This window comes from Vipera berus, assembly GCF_964194415.1.
Source record: "Vipera berus genome assembly, chromosome: 5".
Lineage (NCBI taxonomy): Eukaryota > Metazoa > Chordata > Lepidosauria > Squamata > Viperidae > Vipera > Vipera berus.
The window spans coordinates 3,215,420-3,241,370 of record NC_138207.1 but is presented as its reverse complement, the minus strand read 5'-3'; the positions used below and the strand labels follow the sequence as shown (position 1 = coordinate 3,241,370).

At 47.3% G+C, this 25,951-nt stretch overlaps 1 protein-coding gene across 3 annotated transcripts in view; it reads left to right on the top strand.

Annotated features, from left to right (window-relative positions):
• The window catches only part of RUBCN (rubicon autophagy regulator), a 59,033-nt gene extending 33,232 nt beyond the window's left edge, over positions 1–25,801 (top strand). Inside the window, exons 14-22 of one of the 3 annotated variants that reach the window (XM_081329433.1) lie at positions 527–662; positions 6,706–6,786; positions 10,486–10,631; positions 11,922–11,986; positions 14,488–14,726; positions 18,100–18,161; positions 20,327–20,480; positions 21,425–21,518; positions 22,679–25,801. In XM_081329433.1, the coding sequence (XP_081185559.1) occupies positions 527–662; positions 6,706–6,786; positions 10,486–10,631; positions 11,922–11,986; positions 14,488–14,726; positions 18,100–18,161; positions 20,327–20,480; positions 21,425–21,518; positions 22,679–22,836 (1,135 nt within the window). In that variant the 3' untranslated portion in view covers positions 22,837–25,801. The remainder of the gene's footprint in view (positions 1–526; positions 663–6,705; positions 6,787–10,485; positions 10,632–11,921; positions 11,987–14,487; positions 14,727–18,099; positions 18,162–20,326; positions 20,481–21,424; positions 21,519–22,678) is intronic. The other 2 variants (XM_081329435.1, XM_081329434.1) reach the window with 2 other exon arrangements.
• Positions 25,802–25,951: the final 150 nt, after the last annotated feature.

Here is a 25,951-nt window from a genome sequence, read left to right as displayed (position 1 = left end):
GTTGAAGTCCACGAGCCACGAAGGGGCCATAGTTCCTCCATGCTGGCTCAGGAATTCTGGGAATTGGAAGTCCACGAGTCATAAAAGAGCCAAGGTTGCCTACCCCTGCGCTAGGGAGTTGAAAGTCCACCCATCTTCAAAGTGGTCAAGATTGACTGGTTGGGGAGTTCGGTGGGGTTCCACCCACAATAAACCGGGGATTTCTGGGAGCTGAAGTCCATACAGCTTAAAGTTGCCACGGTGGAAAGACCCTGATCCGGGGACCTTTTATCCCAGGGGTCTTCCAACCTGGCCCTTTTAGGACTGGTGAACTTCAACTCCCAGAATTCCTCAGCCAGCATAGCTTACTCTCTTGTAATCCCTTTCTATGCAATCACTACAGGAGGTAAGAGAAAAAAAAACAGGCGTGCCTGGCTGAGGAATTCTGGGAGTTGAGGTCCACAAGTCCTAAAAGGGCAAAGTTGGAAGACTCCTGAGTTTAATCCTGTTGCTTTACCTCGGTTGTCATTTTTCCCACTTCCTCCAGGAGCTACCACACCTTCCTCAACTCGAACTCCGCAGAAGCCGTAGCTATGGGCTTGCTGAAGCAGTTTGAAGGGATGCAACTGCCCGCAGCGTCTGAACTGGAGTGGCTGGTTCCTGAACATGACGCCCCGCAGAAGGTGGGTTGTTACCAAATATGAACTTTTCCTTCTCTGGGCAAAGAGTGAGCTAACCATGCTCCTGTGTGACTTGTCCTCGTCTGGTTCCTACTGGATATCTTAAAATGCAACTCTCCTTAACAAGTTGGGAAATTGTATCGAGTTGAGATAGGATAGGGCAGGGGTAGGCATCCTCGGCTCTTTTATGACTCATGGACTTCAACTCCCAGAATTCCTGAGCCAGCCTGGCTCAGCTTGGAAACCTCTCCCTTTCCCCTCAGCGTGGCTGGCTCAGGAATTCTGGGAGTTGAAGTTCACAAGTTATGAGGGGGCCATAGTTCCCCCATGCTGGCTCAGGAATTCTGGGAGTTGAAGTCCATGAGTCATAAAAGAGCCGAGGTTGCCTACCCCTGGGATAGGGCAAGTAGGACTTTTTTAAAAAAAAATAATTCTTCTTTTCCTTCATTAAATTTGAACAGGATTAAAATTTCATTATTATTTTTTATTATTTTATTCAGACATTACAAGCTTCAGAGGTTTTTTACAAAGACAAAACTAAACTAGACAAAAAACGCTTTAAAAAAATACTGTGCCTTTAAAAAAAAGAAAAAGGACAAGGAGGAATTCTAATTCAATTTTATTTACATCGTTAAGACCCCTGCCCCAAAGCAGCTTACCAGTATAATCTAAAAGTTTGGCATTAGATGAAACATTTTAAGAAGCATTTTAATAAATATTTCATAATAACACAAAACCCCAATTCATTAACTCATTTGTTACGAAAAGCCTTTTTTTTAAATAGCCAAAGTAAAAAAAAAAAGAAAAGCTAGCTGTTGCCGCTGTAATGTTAGGATTTTCATCAGCCAGTAAAATGTTTACATACTCAGAATTGTATGGAATATTACTTTACTGTTGTAGGCTGTATAAGTTAGGTTATGACGGCAATTGGGACCAGAATTTCCATCACAGTCAATAATAATAATAATAATAATAATAATAATAATAATAATAATAATAATAATAAGAAGAAGAAGAAGAAGAAGAAGAAGAAGAAGAAGAAGAAAAAGAAAAAGAAAAAGAAAAAGAAAAAGAAAAAGAAAAAGAAGAAAAAGAAAAAGAAAAAGAAAAAGAAAAAGAAAAAGAAAAAAAAAGAAAAAGAAAAAGAAAAAGAAAAAGAAAAAAAAGAAAAAAAAGAAAAAAAAGAAAAAGAAAAAGAAAAAGAAGAAGAAGAAGAAGAAGAAGAAGTAGTTGGAAGGGACTTTGGAGGTCATCTAGTCCAACCCCCTGCTCAGGCAGGAAACCCTATACCATTTCAGAGAAATGGCTGTCCAGTCTCTTCTTAAAAACTTCCAGTGTTGGAGCATTCACCACTTCTGGAGGCAAGTTGTTCCACTGGCTAATTGTTCTAACCGTCAGGAAGTTTCTCCTTAGTTCCAGGTTGCTTCTCTCCTTGACTAGTTTCCATCCGTTGCTTCTTGTCCTGCTTTCAGGTGCTTTGGAGAATAGCTTGGCTCCCTCTTCTTTGGGGCAGCCCCTGAGATATTGGAAGACAGCTATCCTGTCACCCTTAGTCCTTCTCTTCATTAAACTACACATACCCAATTCCAGCAACCGTTCCCTATATGCTTTAGCCTCCAGTCCCCCAATCATCTTTGTTGCTCTTCTCTGTACTCTTTGCAGAGTCTCAACATCTTTTTTACATCGTGGTGACCAAAACTGGATGCAGTATTCCAGGTGTGGCCTTACCAAGGCATTGTAAAATGGTATTAGTACTTCACGTTAAATGTGATGTCATGTGACCATGTTGTTTACAGACAACAATTCTTGCAGTCCTAGTTGCGACTTTTGACTTCCGACTTCTGCTGGCTTCCCCAATGACTTTGCTTGTGGAAAGCCAGCTGGGAATGTTGGAAATCGCAATCATGTGTCCACGGGTTGCTGTAACAGCCAAAACACCAAGGACCAGCCGTAATTCCCATTCGTTGAACATCGTTGTAAGTTCGAACGGCCGCTGAAGAAACAGCAGCAACCCAAGGGCCTTCTTAAGTTTAAGTTTCAATGAAGTTTCATTATAGGATAAAAACACCAAGAGAAACAAAAGTTAGAAGAATAAGAAAAGGAATAAGGAAAGTGCAAGGAGAGATAAAAGTAATTACTTTTCTATCATTGTAGACTCCTCTAATCATCAAAACCTAAAAGCAATGTTTCGTTTCTGGATAAATTCTTTCATTAAAACAGTCAAAATATTGCCACCACCTTTACAATCAATCCCCCAGGCCCCTTTTTCTAATGGGAAAATTAGGCTACAGCCCTTTGCTTTCCTGTTTCACGAGGCTTATTTATTTGTTCAATTTATTTGCCACCTATCTCACTGCGGGTTTAATCAATCAGAACACAGCTGGAAGGGACGTTGGAGGTCATCTAGTCCAACCCCCTACTCAGGCAGGAGATCCTATACCAGGGGTCGGCAACCTAAAAAAGAAAAAGAGCCACTGGGAACCGGTTCCATCACAAATTAAAAAAAGAGGGAGCCGCGTGCGTGTGTCCATGCATGCGCATGCGCAAAAAGGTTTTTTGCGCATGCGCGGACGCACGCGGCTGCCATTTTTTAAAAAATGAGATGGAACCGGTTCCCGGTTGCCCGATGGCGACGGCCCGTCTGCAAAGCTGCCGCTTTCGGCACCTTTGCAGACGGGCCGTGGCAGCTTCCTGAAAGAGCGGCGCCCCTGCCCATTCCGAGAGGTGCGCGCGCACCTCTCCGAACGACCGGAGGTGCGCGCGTACCTCCGCGCGAATGGGCAGCGGTGCCGCTCTTTCAGGAAGCCCGCCGCGGCCCGTCTGTGAAGCTGCCGAAAGCGGCAGCTTAGCAGACGGGCCGCGGCAGCTTCCGCAAAGATCGGCGCCCCTGCCCATTCCGAGAGGTGCGCGCGCACCTCTCCGAACGACCGGAGGTGCGCGCGCACCTCCCCAAACCTTTGGGGAGGTGCGCGCGTACCTCCGTGCGAAGGGGCAGCGGCGCCGCTCTTTCAGGAAGCTGCCGAAAGCACCGCTGCCCGTTCGCACGGAGGTACGCGCGCACCTCCCCAAAGGTTTGGGGAGGTGCGCGCGCACCTCCGGTCGTTCGGAGAGGTGCGCGCGCACCTCTCGGAATGGGCAGGGGCACCGCTCTTTGCGGAAGCTGCCGCGGCCCGTCTGCTAAGCTGCCGCTTTCGGCAGCTTCACAGACGGGCCGCGGCGGGCTTCCTGAAAGAGCGGCACCGCTGCCCATTCGCGCGGAGGTACGCGCGCACCTCTCCAAAGGTTTGGGGAGGTGCGCGCGCACCTCCGCCCATTCGGGGAGGTGCGCGTGCACCTCTCCAAACGGGCGGTGCCACTCTCCATTTGGAGAGGTGCGCGCGCACCACTGCCCGTTGGAAGAGGTGCGCGCGCACCGGGCGGCTGGGAGCCGCAAGAGACGGCTCAAAGAGCCGCATGCGGCTCCGGAGCCGCAGGTTGCCGACCTGTGTCCTATACCATTTCGGACAAATAGTTGTCCAGTCTCTTCTTAATAACCTCCATTGATTGAGCACCTATCACTTTTGAAGGCAAGGCAGTTCTACTTTGGTTATATTAGTCACGATGTCTGTAGCTGGTCCAATGAAAAAATGTACAAAAGAGATGATCTGCATCCATCCAAGAAAGGGACTGAGTTACTTGGCAATAAATTCACAGCTTTTTTGGAGGAACATTTAAACTAAATAATGGGGATAGTGTAACAAAAAATGCTTCTTTCAACATATAAAAAACAAGAAAAAAGTTAAGGAAATGATTGGTCCATTAGTGGGGGAGAGTGGCAAGATGGTGACAAGCAATAGGGAGAAAGCAGAACTATTTAACTCGTTTTTTGCATCTGTCTTTACACAAAGGGAAAAAACAGTCCAACCTACCCAAACCAGTGCCATAAAAAACAGAATAGAAACGCAAGTTAAGATAGGCAAGAAAATGGTAAGTGAGCACCTGTCCAGCCTAGACGAGTTCAAATCACCAGGACCAGATGGATTACACGCCAAGGTTCTCAAGGAACTGGCAGACGTGATCTCAGAACCACTGAACTATATTTTTCAAAGATCCTGGAGCACTGGGGAACTACCAGAGGACTGGAAGAGAGCTGATGTAGTTCCCATCTTCAAAAAAGGGAAAAAAATAGATCCAGGAAACTACAGACCTATCAGCCTGACCTCAATACCTGGGAAGATTCTGGAAAAGATAATCAAACAACAAATCAGCGAACACCTTGATGCGAACAAAGTTATCACTAAAAGCCAACATGGGTTTGTCAAAAACAGATCATGCCAGACAAATCTTATTGCATTCTTTGACCAAGTGACAAAATTAGTGGACTAGAGGAATGCTGTAGATATAATTTACTTGGACTTCAGTAAGTCATTTGATAAAGTAGATCACAACCTACTACTTGATAAGATAGAAAAATGTGGGTTAGATAGCATCACCACCAGATAGATTCGTAGCTGGCTGAGAGGCCGTACTCAGCGTGTGGTCCTCAGTGGAACTGCATCTACATGGAAGGAAGTGTGTAGTGGGGTGCCCCAGGGCTCTGTTCTGGGCCCAGTGCTCTTCAGCATCTTCATCAACGATTTGGATGAGGGGATAGATGGGAACTCATCAAATTTGCAGACGACACCAAGCTGGCAGGAATAGCCAATACACCAGAAGATAGGCTTAAGATACAGGAGGATCTGGACAGACTCGAACACTGGGCGCTATCTAACAAAATGAAATTCAATGGTGAAAAAAGTAAGGTTCTACATTTAGGCAGGAAAAATCAAATGCACAGGTATAGTATAGGTGGTACCTTGCTCAATAGTAGCAACTGTGAGAGAGATCTCGGAGTCCTAGTAGACAATCACTTAAATATGAGCCAGCAGTGTGCTGCAGCTGCCAAAAAACCAACACAGTTCTAGGCTGCATTAACAGAGGGATAGAATCAAGATCAAGTGAAGTACTAATACCACTTTACAATGCCTTGGTAAGGCCACACCTGGAATATTGCATCCAGTTTTGGTCACCACGATGTAAAAAGGATGTCGAGACTCTAGAAAGGGTACAGAGAAGAGCAACAAAGATGATTAAGGGGCTGGAGGCTAAAACATATAGGGAACGGTTGCTGGAATTGGGTATGTGTAGTTTAACGAAGAGAAGAGTGAGGGGGGACATGATAGCAGTGTTCCAATATCTCAGGGGCTGCCCCCAAAGAAGAGGGAGTCAAGCTATTCTCCAAAGCACCTGAAGGCAGGAAAAGAAGCAACGGATGGAAACTAGTCAAGGAGAGAAGCAACCTGGAACTAAGGAGAAACTTCCTGACAGTTAGAACAATTAACCAGTTGAACAACCTGCCTCCAGAGGTGGTGAATGCTCCAACACTGGAAGTTTTTAAGAAGAGACTGGCCAGCCATTTGTCTGAAATGGTATAGGGTTTCCTGCCTGAGCAGGGGGTTAGACTAGATGACCTCCAAGGTCCCTTCCAACTTATTATTATTATTATTATTATTATTATTATTATTATTATTATTATTATTATTATTATTATTATTATTATTATTATTATTATTATTATTATTATTATTATTATTATTATTGGTTGTCCTCACTGTTAGGAAGTTTCTCCTGAGTTCCAGGTTGCTTCTCTCCTTGATTGGTTTCCATCCGTTGCTTCATGTCCTACCTTCAGGGGCTTTGGAGAAGAGGTTGACACCCCCCTCTTTTTTATGGCAGCCCCTCAAATACTGGAAGGTTGCTGTCATGTTCCACCCCCCCCTCCCAGTCCTTCTTTTCTCTAGACTGGCCATTCCCAAATCCTGCAAGCGTTCCTCACATGTTTTAGTCTCCAGGCCTTTAATCATCTGAGTTGCTCTTCTCTGCACTTTTTCCAAAGTCCCAACATCCTTTTTTTTTGTAACGTGGTGCTCTATAGGTGGCTTACAATAATAAAAAGGGAGAAAATGGAAGAAGCGTAAACAGAAGTGCAATAATAGAACGATGAAATAAATATTGCATTGGTTTTCAGGGTCCATTAAAGTTTCTTAAAAAGCTTTTTAAGCGCCCCAAGTGGTATAAGAAACGACGGCTTTCCGCGAAGCTACTGCTGGTATGTCCAAAGGGAAGCATTGTGCCGACTGTGTGTGCTCTTAATGGCTTTTCTGAAATGCGCACAAGAGATGCGTTGGGAAGGCTGCTGCGGTTTGATGTGGACTGTAGCACCCAGGTCCGTTGCCGAAGAGGACAAAACAGATAGTCCTCGACTTACGACCACAATGGAGCCCCAAATTTCCATGGCTAAACGAGACATTTGTTAAGGGAGTTTTGCTGTGGCTAAACAAGACATTTGTTAAGTGAGTTCTGCCCCATTTTGCAACCTTCCGTGCCTCCGTTGTTAAGTGAATCACTGCAGTTGATAAGTTAGTAGCACGGTCGTTAAGTTAATCCGGCTCCCCCCCCCTCCCGTTGACTCACAAAAGGGGATCCCATGACCCCGGTGGACGCTACAACCGTTGTAAATATGAACCAGTTGCCAAGCATCTGGATTTTGATCATGTGATCATCAGGATGCTGCGAAGGTCGTAACTGAAAAACGGTCATCAGTCACTTTTTTTCAGGGCCGTTGTAACTTTGAACGGTCACTACATGGACAGTTGTAAGTCGAGGACTACCTGTGTTGGACTTGTAACCAGGGCTGTTTGCAGGGGACCCCAGCAGCTCAATCACCTTGGTCTGAGTTTCACAAATACAGGGACTTAGGCCAGAACTTCTCAGAATTCAGGTAGAATTTGAACATATTTTGCAGTGTGATGGATCACACCACAGGAGCCAAGTCTAATCTAAGACTTATCCACAGGTAGTCCTCAACGTCCGACCACAATTGACCCCAAAATTTTAAGTTGCTAAGTGAGAAATGTGCTAAGTGAGTTTTGCCCCATTTGACAACCTTCTTTGCTGCAGTTGTTTTGTTAAGTGAATCACTGCGGTTGTTGGGTTAAGTGTCTTCCCCACGGACTTTGCTTGTCAGAAGGTCGCAAAAGAGGATTGCGTGACCCTGGGGAACATTGCAACCATCATAGGTATGAGACAGTTGCCAAGCATCTGAATTTCGTGACCATGGGGATGCTGCAGCGGTCGTTAAGTGTGAAAAATGGTTGTAACTCACTTTTTCCAGTGACGTTGCAACTTTGAACAGTCACTAAGTGAACTGTTGTACGTCGAGGACTACCTGTACATGGACACAGACACTAGACAATGGACAAGCCAACTCAAAAAAAAAAAAACCTCCAGAGAATTCCTGGAAGTCTGGCACTTGGGCAGAAATCAGCCATCAACAGGCACCTAAAGATAAACAACGTTTACACACCGTTCAAAAGAGACGGTCAAAAAGACCCAAAAGATCAAAAATGCCTCTTTGCCAACAGTCTACATGGCAAATAAGCAGAGATTAAAGCACCAGGATTAACACCAGGCCAGCAAGGAGCAAACAACAACCCCAATCAAGGTAATACTAACTCAGGCTGATGAAGACTTTTCAAGGTTCAGTCCAAGCCGGGAATAAACAACATGACGATTGCTTTAGAAAGAAGGTTGCAGTTTATTCCCGGCTTGGACTGAACCCTGATGAAGACTTTTCCTTCAACAATTTGGCACCCCAGATGGGACTTTTCCTTCTGCAAGGCAAACAATTACACAGTACAGATACTCCCTGACTTACGACCACAATGGAGCCCAAAATTTCCTGTTACTAAGTAACTGAGTTTCCCCCCCATTTTACGACCATTTTTTTGGCCTCTGTTGTCAAGGGAATCACTGCCATTGTTAACACGGTTGCCAAGTGAATCTGGCTTCCCCATGGACTTGGCTTGCCAAAAGGTTGCAAAAGGGGAATCAAATGACCCCGGGACATGGCGACCGTCATAAATATGAGCCATGTAAATGTAAATCGCATGATTATGGAGATGCTGCAACGCTCATAAGTGTGAAAAACGATAAGCTACTTTTTCAATGCCGTTGTAACTTCCAGCGATCACTGAATGAACTGTTGTAAGCGGAGGACTGCCTCCATTTAACACTGACGTTTGTTCTTCTGTGTGGCTTCTAGCAATGCTGCAGTCATAAGAATGTATTAGATTAGAGCAGGGGTCCTCAAACGTGGCCCTTTTATGACTTGTGGACTTCAACTCCAGAATTCCTCAGCCAGTGTGGAGGAACTATGGCCCCTTCATGACTTGCGGACTTCAACTCCCAGAATTCCTCAGCCAGCGTGGAGGAACTATGGCCCCTTCATGACTTGCGAACTTCAACTCCCAGAATTCCTCAGCCAGTGTGGAGGACCTATGGCCCCTTCATGCCTTGTGGACTTCAACTCCAGAATTCCTCAGCCAGCGTGGAGGAACTATGGCCCCTTCATGACTTGCGGACTTCAGCTCCCAGACTGGTTTTTCACACCTGTGACCATTGCAGCACCCCCGTGATCATGTGATCAAAATTCGGAGGCTTGGCAACTGGCATGTACTTATGACGGTTGCAATATCCCGGGGTCATGTGATCACCATTTGTGACCTTCCCACCTGGCTACTGACAAGCAAGGTCAGTGGGGGAAGCCAGTTTCATTTTACAACCAAGTGATTCATTTAACACAGGGGTCTTCACACTTGGCCCCTTCATGGCTTGTGGACTTCAACTCCCAGAATTCCTCAGCCAGCGTGGGGGAACTATGGCCCCTTCATGACTAGCGGACTTCAACTCCCAGAATTCCTCAGCCAGCCTGGGGGAACTATGGCCCCTTCATGACTTGCGGACTTCAGCTCCCAGAATTCCGGGAGTTCAAGTCCACAAATGATAAAAGGGTCATAGTTCCCTCACGCTGGCCAAGGAATTCTGGGAGTTGAAGTTCACAAGTGATAAAAGGCTCATAGTTCCCTCACGCTGGCTGAGGACTTCTGGGAGTTGAAGTCCACAAGCGATAAAAGGCTCATAGTTTCCTCACGCTGGCTGAGGTATTCCGGGAGTTGAAGTCCACAAGTCATAAAAGGGCCACCCTTGAAGTCCCCTGGATTAGAGAATTTTAGAGAAAGAACAGCCCTGTTTACATACCTTGGAAGCGCAAAGGCCAAGCCAAAGATATTGCTTTGTGTGATGGAAGTATGATTTCACACTGTTGTAAACTACTAAAAATGCTAGTGTGGAGTCACTTAGGTGGTCTTAGCATGTGGCCAGGATCCCCTCTGCCTTCCCGTGCTATTTTAACTCAAGCTCTTTCCGAGTCACTCCTGCATCAACTTTGCAAATAGGTCATAGCTGCAACTGATCTGTGTTTTCAGCTTTCCCGCCCCCCACCCCAATGTTCCTTTCCTCTGAGTGAATCACTGCAGTTGTTAATAATAATAATAGTAAAGTTGGAAGGGACCTTGGAGGTTATCTAGTCCAACCCCCTGCTCAGGCAGGAGACCCTATATTCCATTCCAGAGAAATAGCTGTTCAATGTATTCTTAAAAACTTCCAGTGTTGGAGCATTCACCACTTCTGGAGGCAGGTTGTTCCACTGGTTAATTGTTCTCACTGTTAGGAAATTCCTCCTTAGCTCCAGGTTGCTTCTCTCCTTGTTGAGTTTCCATCCGTTGCTTCTTCTCCTGCCTTCGGGTGCTTTGGAGAAGAGCTTGACTCCCTCTGCTTCTTTGGGGCAGCCCCTCAAATATTGGAACACGGCTATCATGTCGCCCCCTCCTCGTTAAAAGCAGGCCAGCACAAAAGAGAACAGTGGCGCTGTTCACTGCGCGCATTGGATTTACTTCCTTTTTTACAGCTATTGCCGATTCCCGATTCCGTGCCCATCTCCCCGGACGACGGAGAACACGCGGACATTTACAAGCTGCGCATCCGGGTGCGGGGGAACTTGGAGTGGGCCCCCCCACGCCCTCAGATCATCTTCAATATCCACCCGGCGCCAACGTAAGGAGGGCCGTTGACGGTCTGTGATGGTTCGTCTGTGTGTGTCTGTGTGTCCCTCGGTGACTCCTTGGTCTCCTAAATAGGTCCTGCTCAAAGCATCAGAAAGTGTGACAATTTCCATACCTGGCCATCCCACAAAACCACCCCCTTTTTTCTCCCTTCCCCTCCCCCTAACCCTCCTCCGAGCCACCAACCCGGAAAGTTTGGGGAACTCGGATCTAAGGTGGCCAAGGGGACACCTGGGAGATTGGTTTTCTCCGGGGACGATGCCATAGCTAGATGGAAGGAAGATCAGAAAGTTGGTATTTCGATAACTGATGAAAATTTGGTTAAACAAAGAGATCAAAGTCCAGCGCATATAAGGAGGATATATAATGCACTGATAGAAATAGATTCAGAAACGGAACTTGTTAAAGATTGCATGATAAAATGGGCCCAGAATTTTCAGGAGCCCATAACGATGGATATTTGGGAAAAGATATGGGTCAGGAATGTGAAATTTACACAGGCACAAAATTTAAGAGAGAATTTTTATAAAATGTTTTATAGATGGCATTTAGATCCTAAAAAATTAGCATGTATGTATCCGAATTATCAGCTTAAATGTGGGAGGTGTGGTTGTGAGGATGCAACCTATTATCGCATATGGTGGACTTGTAAAAAAGTTAAAGCTTTTTGGAATAAAATTTGGTGGAATATGCAGAAGATATTTAAGAAAAAGATAAGGTTTTCTCCACAGTTATTTCTGTTGGGTATTATTACAGATTGTACTGTTATAGATACTAAATTGATGTTAAATTTAATTACGGCAGCAAGACTCTTGGTTGCACAATATTGGAAGAAGGAGGAACTGCCGACTATAGAAGAGTGGACTTTGAAAGTTTCCAACCTGGCGGAAATGGCAAAGATTTCAGCATATTTGAAAGAACAATCGCAACAGAGATATATTTTGGAATGGAGAAGATGGATTGATTATATTCAGAATAAATATGGGACTAGAAAGTTTCATTTAGTATATGAATAAGTATTAGTATTATATGATGTATTATTAATTAGTTATTATTATTTAGTTATTTGGTTATGTTAAGAGGAGTTAAAGCACGATAGAATTTAAAGCGTCTTTTTTAGTTGGTTAGCATATTTTAGCTTAAGTTGGTTAAAGTTTATACCCTGTATTCAGCTCTGGGAAGTTGGGGGGGGGGTGAGGGGGAGGGAGGGAGTTTATGTTTTTAAAAATGTATTTTAAAACTTTTCAATTAAAAAAAAATGTCCCGAATTTCTGTTCTGTAGGAGGAAGGCAGCAGTGGCCAAGCAGAACTACCGCTGTGCTGGCTGCGGGATCAGGACAGATTTTGGTGAGTTTTTGACTTGGAGGAGTTCTGAAGGCCCAGTGTTGGCCTAGGTCAGACATGTCAAACACAAGGCCCGGGGGCCGGATCCGGCCCGCGAAGTGGTTTCATGCGGCCCGCGAAGCCCTCCTGGAAACAGTGAGGGAACGGCCCCCTCTGCCTTGGCCCTGGCCCCGAGACCCTCCTCCTGCCAGAGACCCTCAGATCTGTCCCACTCCTGCCCAGGCCCCCATAGGCACCCTTGATGCGAACGATGTAGAGCTGGCCACGCCCACCCAGTAGACCATACGCACTCTAGCCACGCCCACCCAGCAGGCCATACGCAATCTAGCCACGCCCACCTAGTAGGCCATACGCTCTAGCCACGCCTACCCAGGCCACACCCACCCGGCCCCCTGAGGGCAACCGCAATGCTGATGCGGCCCTCAATAAAATTGAGTCTGACACCCCTGGCCTAGGTCATGGGTAGGCAACCTTGGCTCTTTTATGACTCGTGGACTTCAACTCCCAGAATTCCTGAGACACACACACACACAGAGAAACTGCGACCGTCGTAAATATGAACCAGTTGCCAAGCCTTTGAATTTTGATCACGTGACCACTGGGATGCTGCAGCGGTCGTAAGTGTGAAAAAATGGTCAGGTGTTTCAGTGCCGTTATAAGTTTGAACAGACCCTAAACCAGAGGTAGGCAACCTTGGCTCTTTTATGACTCGTGAACGTCAACTCCCAGAATTCCTGACACACACACACACACACACACACACACACACACAGAGTCACTGCGACCGTCGTAAATATGAACCAGTTGCCAAGCCTTTGAATTTTGATCGCGTGACCACTGGGATGTTGCAGCGGTCGTAAGTGTGAAAAAATGGTCAGGTGTTTCAGTGCCGTTATAAGTTTGAACAGTCCCTAAGCCAGAGGTAGGCAACCTCGGCTCTTTTATGACTTGTGAACTTCAACTCCCAGAATTCCTGAGCCAGCCATGCTGAGGGGAAAGGGAGAGGTTTCCAAGCTGAGTCAGGCTGGCTCAGGAATTCTGGGAGTTGAAGTCCACAAGTCATGAGGGGGGCCAAAGTTTTTCCCACGCTGGCTGAGGAATTCTGGGAGTTGAAGTCCGCAAGTCATGAAGGGGCCAAAGTTTTCCACATGCTGGCTGAGGAATTCTGGGAGTTGAAGTTCACGAGTCATAAAAGAGCCAAAGGTTGCCTACCCCTGCCCTAAACGAATGGTTGTAAATGGAGAATTACCCATATAGCAGTCCATGCAGATGAAAAGTCACTAGACTTACCTGAACAAGGTGGGTGCTACGAATTTATTTATTTATTTATTTAGTTGCATTTATATACTGCCCTTTCCCTGAGGACTCAGGGCGGTTTACAGGGAATTAAAAAATCCAACATACAAAAGTTAAAACCGAGTTAAAAAATATTAAATTGACCCTGTACACAATTAAAACCCCAATTAAAAATTTCTCCTCAGCCTGGGCCCGAGAGCTCAAAGAGCCAGGTCTTCAGGCCCCGGCGGAATGATCGGAGGTCGGGGGCAGTCCTCAGCTCCACCGGCAGCTGGTTCCAGAGGGCAGGCGCCCCCACTGAGAAGGCCCTACCCCTGGGTGTCACCCGCCGGCAATCTCTCACCGGTGGAACCCTGAGCAGACCCTCCCTGTGGGAGCGCACTGGGCGAAGGGCGTTTGATGCCGGCAGCAGGTGTTCCCTCAAATAACCCGGACCCAGGCCATTCACCGGTGGCTCTTCAAAAAATGCAAAGTTTTCAAATTATGGATAAATACAGCTAGTCCTTGAATTACGACCACAAAGGGGAGGAGTTAGTTTAGGCTTCAGCTCCCCAAATCAAGAAAAACCAAACAAAACGTCCCTTCTTGAAGCGCCTCTGGAGGATATGCAGGTAGTCCTCGACTTAACGACCAAAATTTCTCTCGCTAAGCGAGACAGTTGTTAAGTGAGCTTTGCCCCATTTTATGAACTTCCTTGCCACCGTCGTTCAGGGAATCCCTGCGGCCATTAAGTTATTAGCACGGTTGTTAAGCGAATCTGGCTTCCCCCATTGACTTTCCTTGTCGGAAGGTCGCCAAAGGGGAATCACGTGACCCCAGGGACACTGTGCAACCGTCATAAGTACATGCCAGTTGCCGAGCATCCCTATTTTGATCGCCTGACCACGGGGACGCTGCAGTGGTCAAACGTGTGTGTGGGGGAAAAAACCCGGTCGCAAGTCCCTTTTTTTCCACTGCCGTTGCAACTTCGAACGGTCAATAAATGAACTGACGTAAGTTGAGGACTACCCGTAGAAACGAAGTCACCCCCTAGGCGGGCAGACCCCCTTTCGTCAAACTCAGCCTCGATTCTAGAACGTTCCGAGGTTTGCTCGTCAGCCCCAGCGCTCCCGGACAGTCGGGCGTCGAAACGCTCCCCCTGCGGAGCACTCCTCTCTCTTAAACCTCTTCTCTTCCCTCTCTTTTCTTCGTCCGGCGGGCCGTCTCAGATTACATCAAGCGGATGCGCTACTGCGAGTACCTGGGCAAATACTTCTGCCAGTGCTGCCATGAGAACGCCCAGATGGTCATCCCCAGCCGCGTCCTCCGCAAGTGGGACTTCGGCAAATACTACGTCAGCAACTTCTCCAAGGACCTGCTGCACAAGATCTGGAACGATCCCCTCTTCAACATGCAGGACGTCAACGCCGCCCTCTACCGTAAGGTCAAGCCGCTCAACCAAGTCAGGGTAAGGCATCCGGCGCTTGCCGTCGCAGCGTGGGAAGGGACCCTGGAGGTCTTCCAGTCTAGCCCCCTGCTCCAGCAGGAGACCCTGTGTGTCAGAGCGTGCACAGTCTTGCTGCGCTGAGGTAACCCTGAAGTAAATACAGTAAACAGTGGTTTGTGATTAAATGTGGCTTATATTACACACCGTCTGCAAAGATACACTAGAAATAAAATACAGCAGTCGAACGGATGAGAGAGAAAGATTCCAGCAAAAAAACTTCCCTTTTATACTCAGACTCTTAAAGGGATACATACACACACCTGCTGAGTCGTTCCTAGTATTGCATCATCCACATTACATTACATCTTTGCATAAGCTGTTTAGCTATTAAATTATTATCCTTGACACTATGCTATTTTAGACAAATGGCTGTCCAGTCTCTTCTTAAAAACCTCCAGCGATGGAGCACCCACAATATCTGGAGGCAAGCCGTCCCACTGACTGACAGCCCTTCGCTCTTCGGTTTCGCGTGGCTTATTTATTTGTTTGTTCGATTGATTTGCCACCTATCTCACGGTGGGGTTAATCAATCAATCAGAATAGAGCTGGAAGGGACCTTGGAGGTCTTCTAGTCCAGCCCCCTGCTCAAGTAGGAGACCGTATATGATTTTAGACAAGTGGCTCTCCAGTCTCTTCTTAAAAAGTTCCAGTGTTGGAGAATTCACCACTTCTGGAGGCAAGGAGTTCCACTGGTTAATTGTTCTCACTGTCAGGAAATTCCTCCTTAATTCCAGGTTGCTTCTCTCCTTGATGGGTTTCCATCCGTTGCTTCTTGTCCTGCCCTCAGCTGCTTTGGAGAAGAGGTTGACCCCCCCCTCTTCTTTGTGGCACCCCTAGGGTCAATTCTCCACTGCCGAGACATCTGGGAATTGCATCAAGGCATGTCCAAAGTTCTCTCTGAATTCCATTCAGAGAACGAGAAGATTCAACCTCTCAGTCCAGAACTTTCCAGAAAAATCTTTAGACAGTGCAGTGACCTCTTCCGGCTCCCTCACGGAGAGGGTGGCTTTGCTCAAGATGTGGCCGAGACAGATTGGTGGGAAAGATGGGCGTTTCTTAACCAGGTTTATCTCATCTGGTTGCCCTTCAGATGTGTTCGGATCGCAGCTCACCAGTTTATGCAAGTTTATGCAGGTCATAGTTAAGACTCTGCACGGCCACGCCTTCAACTGTCTTAATGTTCTTCCGAGTCACTTTCTTGTTTAGACATTCCTCAACCTATGATCGTAATTGAGCCTGGAATTATGGCCGTAAGACGTGCCGGTTGTTAAGCAGCTCACTTGCGGCCTCGCCTGATTTTGTGGCAGTCTGTCAGAGCCTGCACAGTCTTATTGCGCTGAGGTAACCCAGAAGAAAATACAGTAAACAGTGGTTTGTATTTAAATGATGGTTTATATTACACTATATTTACAAATAAGGGATGCGGTGGCTCAGTGGGTTAGGACGCTGAGCTTGTCGATCAGAAGGTCGGCAGTTTGGCGGGTCGAATCCCAAGTGCCGCGTTACTCGTCCCAGCTTCTGCCAACCGAGCAGTTCGAAAGCACGTAAAAATGCAAGTAGAAAAATAGGGACCGCTCCGGTGGGAAGGTAACAGCGTTCCGTGCGCCTTTGGCATCTAGTCATGCCGGCCACGTGACCACGGAGACGTCCTCGGACAAGCGCTGGCTCTTCGGCTTTGAAACGGAGATGAGCACCGGCCCCTAGAGTCGGAAACGACTAGGCACGCATGTGCGGGGGAACCTTTACCTTTACTTTACCTATATCTACAATTATACACTAGAAATAAAATTCATAGACGTGGTCATTCAGCAAACTCCAGTACACAGCAGCAGGAGAAAATACAGTAAACAGTGGTTTGTATTTAAATGATGGTTTATATTACACTGTATCTACAAATATACACTAGAAACAAAATTCATAAATGTGGTCATTCAGCAAACTCCAGTACACAGACGGGTGAGAGAGAGAAAATCCAGCAAAAAAACTTCCCTTTTATACTCAGACTCTTAAAGGGATACATACACACACCTGCTGAGTCATTCCTAGTATTGCATCAGCCACATTACATTGCATCTTTACATAAGCTGTTTAGCTATTAAATTATCGTCCTGACGCAGTCAGTAAGTGTTAAACAAACACTGTGGTCACCAGCAATTGTTAAGCAAATCCACTGAACACAATGAGTGGGGTTTTGCTAGAAACTGCAAGTAAAGACCAATTTTCTGGCAAAACATGTCATAAATTGCAGTCACGTGACCCTGGGACACTACAAAGGGCCATAATCGGAGGCCGGGGGGCAAAGCACCCAAAATGCCATCACTTGACCACTGAGGCAGACATCTGAACCTCAAAACCCTGTCGTACAGATCTCTGGAAAGATCTGTTGTAACTTTGGATAGTTGCTCGGCGACCGGTTATAAGTCGAGGTGATGTGTTTAGGGAAATCTCATCCCTAACCCTGATTAATTTTGTTAGTTGATGATTAGGGGGCTGGAGGCCGAAACATACGAAGAACAGCTGCAGGAATCGGCTATGTCTGGTTTAAATGAAGAGAAGGACGAGGGTTGACAGGATAGCAGTCTTCCAATCTCTCAGGGGCTGCCCCAAAGAAGAGGGAGTCAAGCTATTCTCCAAAGCCCCTGAAGGCAGGACAAGAAGCAACGGATGGAAACTCAAGTCAAGGAGAAGAAGCAACCTGGAATTCAGGAGAAACTTCCTGACAGTTTAGAACAATTAACCAGTGGAACTCTTTGCCTCCAGAAGTTGTGGGTGCTGCATCACTGGCAGTTTTTAAGAAGAGATTAGACAACCAATTTGTCTGAAATGGTATGGGGCTTCCTGCCTGAGCAGGGGGTTGGACTAGATGACCTCCAAGGTCCCTCGCAACTCTGTTATTCTGTCAATAGTTGCAGGAACTGGGTATGTCTAGCTTAATGAAAAGAAGAATGAGGGGTGATATGATAACAGTCTTCCGGTGTTTGAGGGGCTGCCACAAAGAACGGTGTGTGTCTGAGTGAGTGTGTGTGTGTGTGTGTGTGTGTGTGTGTGTGTGTGTGTACCTATTCTCCAAAGCGCCCGAAGGCAGGACGAGAAGCAACAGATGGAAACTAATCAAGGAGAAGAAGCAACCTGGAATTAAGGAGGAATTTCCTGACCGTGAGAACAGATGTTGTGGATGCTCCATCGCCGGTTTTCAAGAAGAGATTGGGTAGCCAGAATAGTATAGGCCAGGCTCTTCTCCTTCTGCAGGAGGCTGGACTAGAAGACCTCCAAGGTCCCTTCCAACTCTTGTTACTCTGTTACCCTGAATTCCTGCCTTCTCGGTCTCTTCTAGCTTCTGAGAATCCAGCTGTACCACATGAAGAACATGTTCAAAACCTGTCGCTTAGCGAAAGGGTAAGGACAGTGCTTTTTTTGTAAAAAAAAAAAAAGGTGCCGGAACTCACACATGTCATACAACCCGCCTTGCCTACCCTACAAGGTTCCATCCAAAAAAGGTGCCAGAACTCTGTTCTGAGCGTTCTATGAGAAAAAAAGCCCTGGGTAAGGATACCAGAAAAATTTATTTTCGGAGAGTCCCTTCGTTAACCGTGGAGCAGGCTGTGAGCAGCAGGCAGTTGGTGCCAGGGCAGATGCCACCGTGAAGAGGCAGACGGGGTGTGTGGCAGCTGTGAGAAAAGGGAAATGTCACGCTCGGGGAACATTAGGAAAAGGGAAATGGTTAATATCCTTATGCAGATTTATAAGGGATGCAGTGGCTCAGTGGGTTAGGACGCTGAGCTTGTCGATCAGAAGGTCGGCAGTTTGGCGGGTCGAATCCCGAGTGCCGCGTAACAGAGTGAGCGCCTGTTACTCGTCCCAGCTTCTGCCAATCTAGCAGTTCGAAAGCACGTAAAAAATGCAAGTAGAAAAATAGGGACCACTATGGTGGGAAGGTAACAGCGTTCCGTGCGCCTTTGGCGTCTAGTCATGCCGGCCACGTGACCACGGAGACGTCCTCGGACAAGCGCTGGCTCTTCGGCTTTGAAACGGAGATGAGCACCAGTCCCTAGAGTCGGAAACGACTAGCACGCACGTGCGGGGGAACCTTTACCTTTACCTACAGATTTACAGTCCAGTTACGTCTATCCAGATGCTGCTATCGAAATAATACAAGCGGTCCTCGACTTACGATCACAATTTAGCTCCAAGTTTCTACCGCTAAGCAAGACAGTTGCTCAGCGAATTTGTGCTCCCGCTTTACGGCCTTTCTGGCCACAGGTGTTAAGGGAATCACTGGACTTCTTAGTAACATGGTTGCGAAGTGAATCTGCCCTTCCCCGCCGACTGTGCTTGTCATACAGGTTGCACAAAGTGATCCCCTTTAGAAAGAAAGAAAGAGAAAGAAAGAAAGAAAGAAAGAAAGAAAGAAAGAAAGAAAGAAGAAAGAAAGAAAGAAAGAAAAGAAAGAAGAAAAAAAAGAAAGAAAGAAAGAAAGAAAGAAAGAAAGAAAGAAAGAAAGAAAGAAAGAAAGAAAGAAAAAGATTGTGGGGTCCTTGGGGATCTCTGAGCTGGGTTGTTTTTTTGCAGGCGTTTCATGACCCAACTAGGTAATATCATCAGTGCTAGAAGGGAGGGGGGCTTGTGGAGAGGAGGAGGAGAAGAAGAAGAGAAAGGAAAGAAAGAAAGAAAAAGAAAATAAAGATAAGATAAGATTGTGGGATCCTTGGGAATCTCTGAGCTGGGTGGTTTTCTTGCAGACATTTCATGACCCAACTAGGTAACATTATCAGTGCTAGAAGGGAGGGGGGCTTGTGGAGAGGAGGAGAAGGAGGAGAAGAGAAAGGAAAGAAAGAAAGAGAAAGAAAAGGAAAGAAAGAAAGAAAGAAAGAAAGAAAGAAAGAAAGAAAGAAAGAAAGAAAGAAAGAAAGAAAGAAAAAGAAAGAAAGAAAAGATTGTGGGGTCCTTGGGGATCTCTGAGCTGGGTTGTTTTTTTGCAGGCGTTTCATGACCCAACTAGGCAACATCATCAGTGTTAGAAGGGAGTAAGGTTTGCGGAGAGGAGAGGGCGAGGAGGATTATGGGGTCCTGGGTGCTCTCTGAGCTTGGATGTTTTCTTGCAGACGTTTCACTGCCCAACTAGGTAACGTCATCAGTGCCAGGAGGGAGAGGGCTTATATTGTGTACAAACGAAGAGAAACCCGACACCCTCCTAGCACTGACGACGTCACTTAGTTGGGCAATGAAACGTCTGCAAGAACAACAACCAAGCTCAGAGAGCACCACGGACCCCACAATCCTCCCTACCACCACCCCCACACACTCCTCTCCGCAAACCCCCCTCCCTTCTAGCACTGACGATGTTACCTAGTTAGATAATGAAACGTCTGCGAGGAAAAAAAAAACCCAGCTCAGAGAGCACCGAGGGCCCCGCGGTTTGAGCCACCACATTTGGCAAGGAAATTGTGGGAGGCAAACCAGGTTAATGTCTTGACAATGAAAGTTCGGTGGGACTTTTCCCGAGTGGCAGAGACCCCCCCCTTGTCCCACTGCTCAGCTCCTGGCTGCGATTTTCCTTCCAGGCTTCTGGATGCCTTTGATGCAGTGCCGGGTCACCTGACCGAGGACCTTCACCTTTACTCCTTAAACGACCTGAGCGGCATCAAGAAGGGGGATCTTACTCCCCGCTTGACCGAGCTCCTCCGGGTGGGGGAACTGCACGTTGAGAAATGCATGGTGAGTGCCGGGACCCCGGTCCTCTCTCCCCTCTTCCGTTTCCCTTGGTTTTTTCCCCCCACCGAGCTGAATGTAGCCCTTCCTAGTGATTACGAAGGACAGGGGTCCACTTGACCGGAAGGACGATGAGCAGCGGATAAACTACAGACAGCTCACGATTAGTACAAATTCCAATTCAGCTAGTCCTCGGCTTACGACCACGATTCTTCCTTCCTTCCTTCCTTCCTTCCTTCCTTCCTTCCTTCCTTCCTCCCTCCCTCCCTCCCTCCCTCCCTCCCTCCCTCCCTCTCCTTCCTTCCTTTTTCCCTCCTTCCCTTCCTTCTTTCCCTCCTTCCCTGACTCCTTCCTTCCTTCCTCCCTCCCTCCCTTCCTCTTTCCTTCCCTCCCTCCTTCCGACTCCTTCCTTCCTTCCTTCCTTCCTTTCCCTCCCTCCTTCCCTGACCCCTCCCTCTCCTTCCTTCCTTCCTCTTTCCCTCCCTCCATCCTTCCTTCCTTCCTTTCCCTCCCTCCTTCCCTTCCCTTCCTTCCTTCCTTCCTCCCTCCCTTCCTTTTTCCCTCCCTCCCTCCTTCCCTGACTCCTTCCTTCCTTCCTTCTGTGGTGGCACAGTGGTTAGAATGCAGCATTGCAGGCTCATTCACTGCCCACAGCCGGGAGTTCGATCCTGACCAGCTCAAAGGTTGACTCAGCCTTCCGTCCTTCCGAGGTCGGTAATATGAGGACCCGGATTGTTTGTGGGGGGAGCAAGATGCTGACTATGTAAACCACTCAGAGAGGGCTGTAAAGCACTAGGAAGCAGCTTAGAAGCCTCCGTGCTATCGCTATTCCCTAACACAATGAAACGGAAGTCCTGGAATCTCCCTCTGGAAGGGCTGAGTGAAAGCCAAACGGTGGGATTCTTGCATTGCGTCAATCCACTTTTTTCCCCCTCTCTCTTCTCGCCCAGCTGTGCCAAGCGAAGGGCTTCATCTGTGAATTCTGCCAGAAGGAGGATGACATCCTGTTTCCCTTTCAACTGAGCAAATGCAAAACGTGTGAAGGTAAGCGATCAAACAGGAGAGGTAATCCCCTAACACGGGGGTCTTCGAACATGGCCCTTTTATCACTTGTGGACTTCAACTCCCAGAATTCCTCAGCCAGCATGGGGGAACTATGGCCCCTTCATGACTTGGGGACTTCAGCTCCCAGAATTCCTCTGCCAGCGTGGGAGAACTAAGGCCCCTTCATGACTCGCGGACTTTAACTCCCAGAATTCCTCAGCCAGCATGAGGGAACTATGGCCCCTTCATGGCTTGTGGACTTCAACTCCCAGAATTCCTGAGCCAGCGTGGGGGAACTGTGGCCCCTTCATGACTGGTGGACTTCAACTCCCAGAATTCCTCAGCCAGCGTGGGGGAATTATGGCCCCTTCATGACTTGTGGACTTCAACTCCCAGAATTCCTCAGCCAGTATGGGAGAATATGGCCCCTTCATGACTTGCGGACTTCAACTCCCAGAATTCCTCAGCCAGTATGGGAGAATATGGCCCCTTCATGACTCGTGTACTTCAACTCCCAGAATTCCTCAGCCAGCATGGGGGAATTATGGCCCCTTCATGACTTGCGGACTTCAACTCCCAGAATTCCTGAGCCAGCATGGCTCAGCTTGGAAACCTCTCCCTTTTCCTTCAGCATGGCTGGCTCAGGGATTCTGGGAATTGAAGTCCACCAGTAATAAAAGAGCCCAGGTTGCCTACCCCTGGTCTAGGGTAGGGGTCCCTAACCCCTGATCTGTGGACCGGTACCAGGCCACGGCATGCCAGCAGCCGGTCTGCACAAACAAGCCAAGCCCCATCCGCGAGATGCAGGCAGCACACAAAACCACGCACCCTCCGGTCCGTGGAAAAACCTCTCTCCACGGAACCGGTCCCTGGTGCCCCAAATGTTGGGGACCTGACTTGTGGACTTCCAACGCCCAGAATTCCTGAGCCACACCGGAGGGTGCATGGGTTTGTGCGCTGCCTGCGTCCTGCGGATGGGGCTTTGTGTGCAGACCGGTTGCTGGCAGGCCGCAGACCGGTACCGGTTCATAGATCAGGGTTTGGGGACCCCCGACTCAGAAAATGCGGGTTGTTGGAAGCTCGGTTGCTCTCCACGCTTCCTTCGGCTCCTCTTGATTCCTCTTTTTTTCTGCAACCCCCACCCCCAACCCTCCCCGCAGAGTGCAGAGCTTGCTACCATAAGGGCTGTTTCCAGTCGGGACCCTGCCCCAGATGCGCCCGGCTTCAAGCGCGGCGGGAACTTCTAGCCAAGCAGAGTCTGGAAGCCGACTTCTCGGACTACGAGCCAGAGGAGGACACGGTAGGAGCAGCCACGTGACAGCCGAGAAACTGCAGGTCGCTGTGTGGCCTGCGCCCTCCGAACAGTGAACTGACCAACAGACGGATTCTCCGGACACTCTTCCCCCGCCCCACACACACACACGCTCCGAAGCCAGCGCAACGGAGGGGCTTCACAACTCGGCCCGGAGAAGGGAAATTTCTAGAGCCGACGTTTGGCTTCAACTCAAGAGGCACAACGAAGACGGATTCTCCTTTCTACGGAAAGGCAGACGAGATCCCAGGACTTTGCTCCATCCACGGGGAGAAGCCGATGAGGGTTTTTTTTCCGGAGGCCGAGTTCCCCCCCGACAGGATCCGGCCACGCTCGTAAAAGGGAAAAACCCTCCCGTCCTGTTTTGACTGGCCGTGTCGGTTGCTGTGTTGTTTTGTTGTTTTTTGGGGTCTTTTAAATTTTTAATTATTTTTTTTTTCTGGACAACCCAATCCTCGCCTCAAATTCTCTTTATTTTTCTTTTGCCGAACCTCGCTCCCGTTTTGTCTGATTTGGCAAAGGAGTCAGGGGGGGAAAAAAAAGAGAAATAAAAAGTATTAGGCCTGCCCCTTTTAAATCTTGGGAGAAAGTTAGTGGGGAAAAGGGAATGGAATAGCCAGAATGGCAAAGCTGGATTTGGGTGGGGCTGAAAAGATTAAAAAAAAACACCCCTTCTTAAAGGGATCTGGGCGTGGGAACACACAGACCCACAAACTCACGGTCGTTTTTCTCTTCTCCCTGTTTGTCTGAGAGGTCTCTCGTAAGAGGAATAACGTTGGTCGACTTGCAAACTCGACGATGTTCCAACGAGAGGAAAATAGATTTTTTTGCCCCCTAACTCTCTGCAGTATCCCCCACTCCTTCAGCTCTTTCAGGCTGCAGCCCCTATCCTAAGCCATCATGGGCCACTGGGTCAGGGGGGTCTTGAAGACCCCCACAGCTGGAGGAAGAGGGCCAGGTTCAGGGGCCTGCTCTGCAAGACACGGCTTAAAGCAAGAAACCATTTTTTTTATCCCAAGATCACAAGCTTTACAGCTGCTTTCTTCTGAGGCTTAAGCCCCCCCCACTCCATTCCCCCAGCTCCTATTTGATCCTAGAGACTTAAAAAAAAACAGGATAGCAATGCACAACTCATGCCAAATTCCAGAAAGTGTGTGCTAGATCAGTTAGGCAATAGAAAAAAAAATTGAAATAGGTGGTTTCAGGATTTCAGCTCCCAGACGGGCAGCAGTGACATCCCAGCCAGGCTATCTGAGCGATAGCAGCAGCAGAGGCGGGAAAAATGAAATTAATCTGTCAGTATTGGCACAGCAAGGAGGATTTGCAACAAGGCACCTCCTTTGCAAGCTTCGAGAATCTCCGGAGGAGTTTTCTTAGGTTGTCTCCTGGGAAGGCAGCCTTCTCGTGTGCAAACTCTACAGGGCTCCGGCGAGAACATTCCAGAACAGCATCTCTCGACCTTGGTCAGTTGAAGATGTGCGGACTTCAAGTCCCAGAATTCCCCAGCCAGCTGGGAGTTGAAGTCCACACAGGGCCAAGGATGAGAAACGCTGTTCTAGAACGGGGGTCTTCCGACTTGGCCCTTTTATGACTTGTGGACTTCAACTCCCAGAATTCCTCAGCCAGGCATGCCTCTCTCTTTTTTTTTTCTCTTACCTCCTCTACTAGTGGAGAGATTGCATAGGAAGGGATTACAAGAGAGTAAACTATGCTGGCTGAGGAATTCTGGGAGTTGAAGTCCACAACTCATAAAAGACCCCTGTTCTGGAACCTAGAATAGCCGGTGAGCAAAAATTGAAAAAAATAAATTGGAAACTCAAAAAAAAAAAAAAAACAATTGATTTTGATCCCTTCTTGGCTCCACATCCATTCTGGTTTAACATCCCTCATCTCCCCCTTAATCAAAACTTCAAATAAATTTGCGCACAGCCATTTTTTTTTTCCTGGAAGAACTCTTTCATAGTTTTGTGGCCGAGCAATGCAGAACACCAACTTAACCTCAACGTCGTTAATCCGGATAATTTTAACCGAGAGGAGTCCCAATCTCCATTTTATATTAAGAATATTTATGTTCGCCTTGCTCCTCTTTCCCTCCCACCCCCCAAAAATTAATCTGGCTCTCCCGCACACTTCTTTTTAATGCACTTGGAACAAAAAAACCACAAATGCACACTGAGTGTTTGTTTGTTTGTTTTAAAAAAAACACAGGTTCCTTCCACTGTGCTGCTTCAAGCAAACGTTTGTAGATTTTTGGAGACTCCAAAATGTTTATTTCCCTTTCGCTAGCAAAGCTTTTTTTTTTTTTTGCCTAAAAAAGCACTGATTCAGTTTTACAAAAACCTGCAAGGAGGGACTGGATTCTGAAGGGTTCACTTTAGAGATATCGGGAAGTACCCAAAGATGCAGAAAAAGGGGAGTTAGGATGATAAATGGTGCTCAAGACTATTGGAGCTGTTAATTTAATGGCCATTTGGCCAAAAAAAAACAAACACCAAACCACCACAAAAACCCTGTTTCCTACCTGTATTGAGCGAAATATTCTTTGTAAAAATGAAAAGGAACCTGGTTGAACCTGGAAATCCATCCGTTATTCCAGTCAAGTGTAACCATGGAAATGTCATCATTAATAAAACAATAATAATACTCAGGCTGCATCCCTGGTATGTTGGTGGAGTGTTTCACACAATAAATTCACGGAAAATACTTGGTGGATTGGTCACTGTACCGGTCCCTCCCAAATGATGTAGTCCTTGACTTACAACCGTTTGTAAACTGGCAGGAATAGCCAACACTCCAGAAGACAGGCTTAAGATACAGGAGGATCTGGACAGACTCGAACACTGGGCGCTATCTAACAAAATGAAATTCAATGGTGGAAAAAGTAAAGTTCTACATTTAGGCAAGAAAAACCAAATGTACAGGTATAGTACAGCGGGTAACTTGCTCAGTAGTAGTAACTGTGAGAGGGATCTCGGAGTCCTAGTGGACAATCCCTTAAATAGGAGCCAGCAGTGTGCTGCAGCTGCCACAAAAGCCAACACAGTGCTTCCTCTATTAACAGAGGAATAGAATCAAAATCACGTGAAGTACTAATACCACTTTACAATGCCTTGGTAAGGCC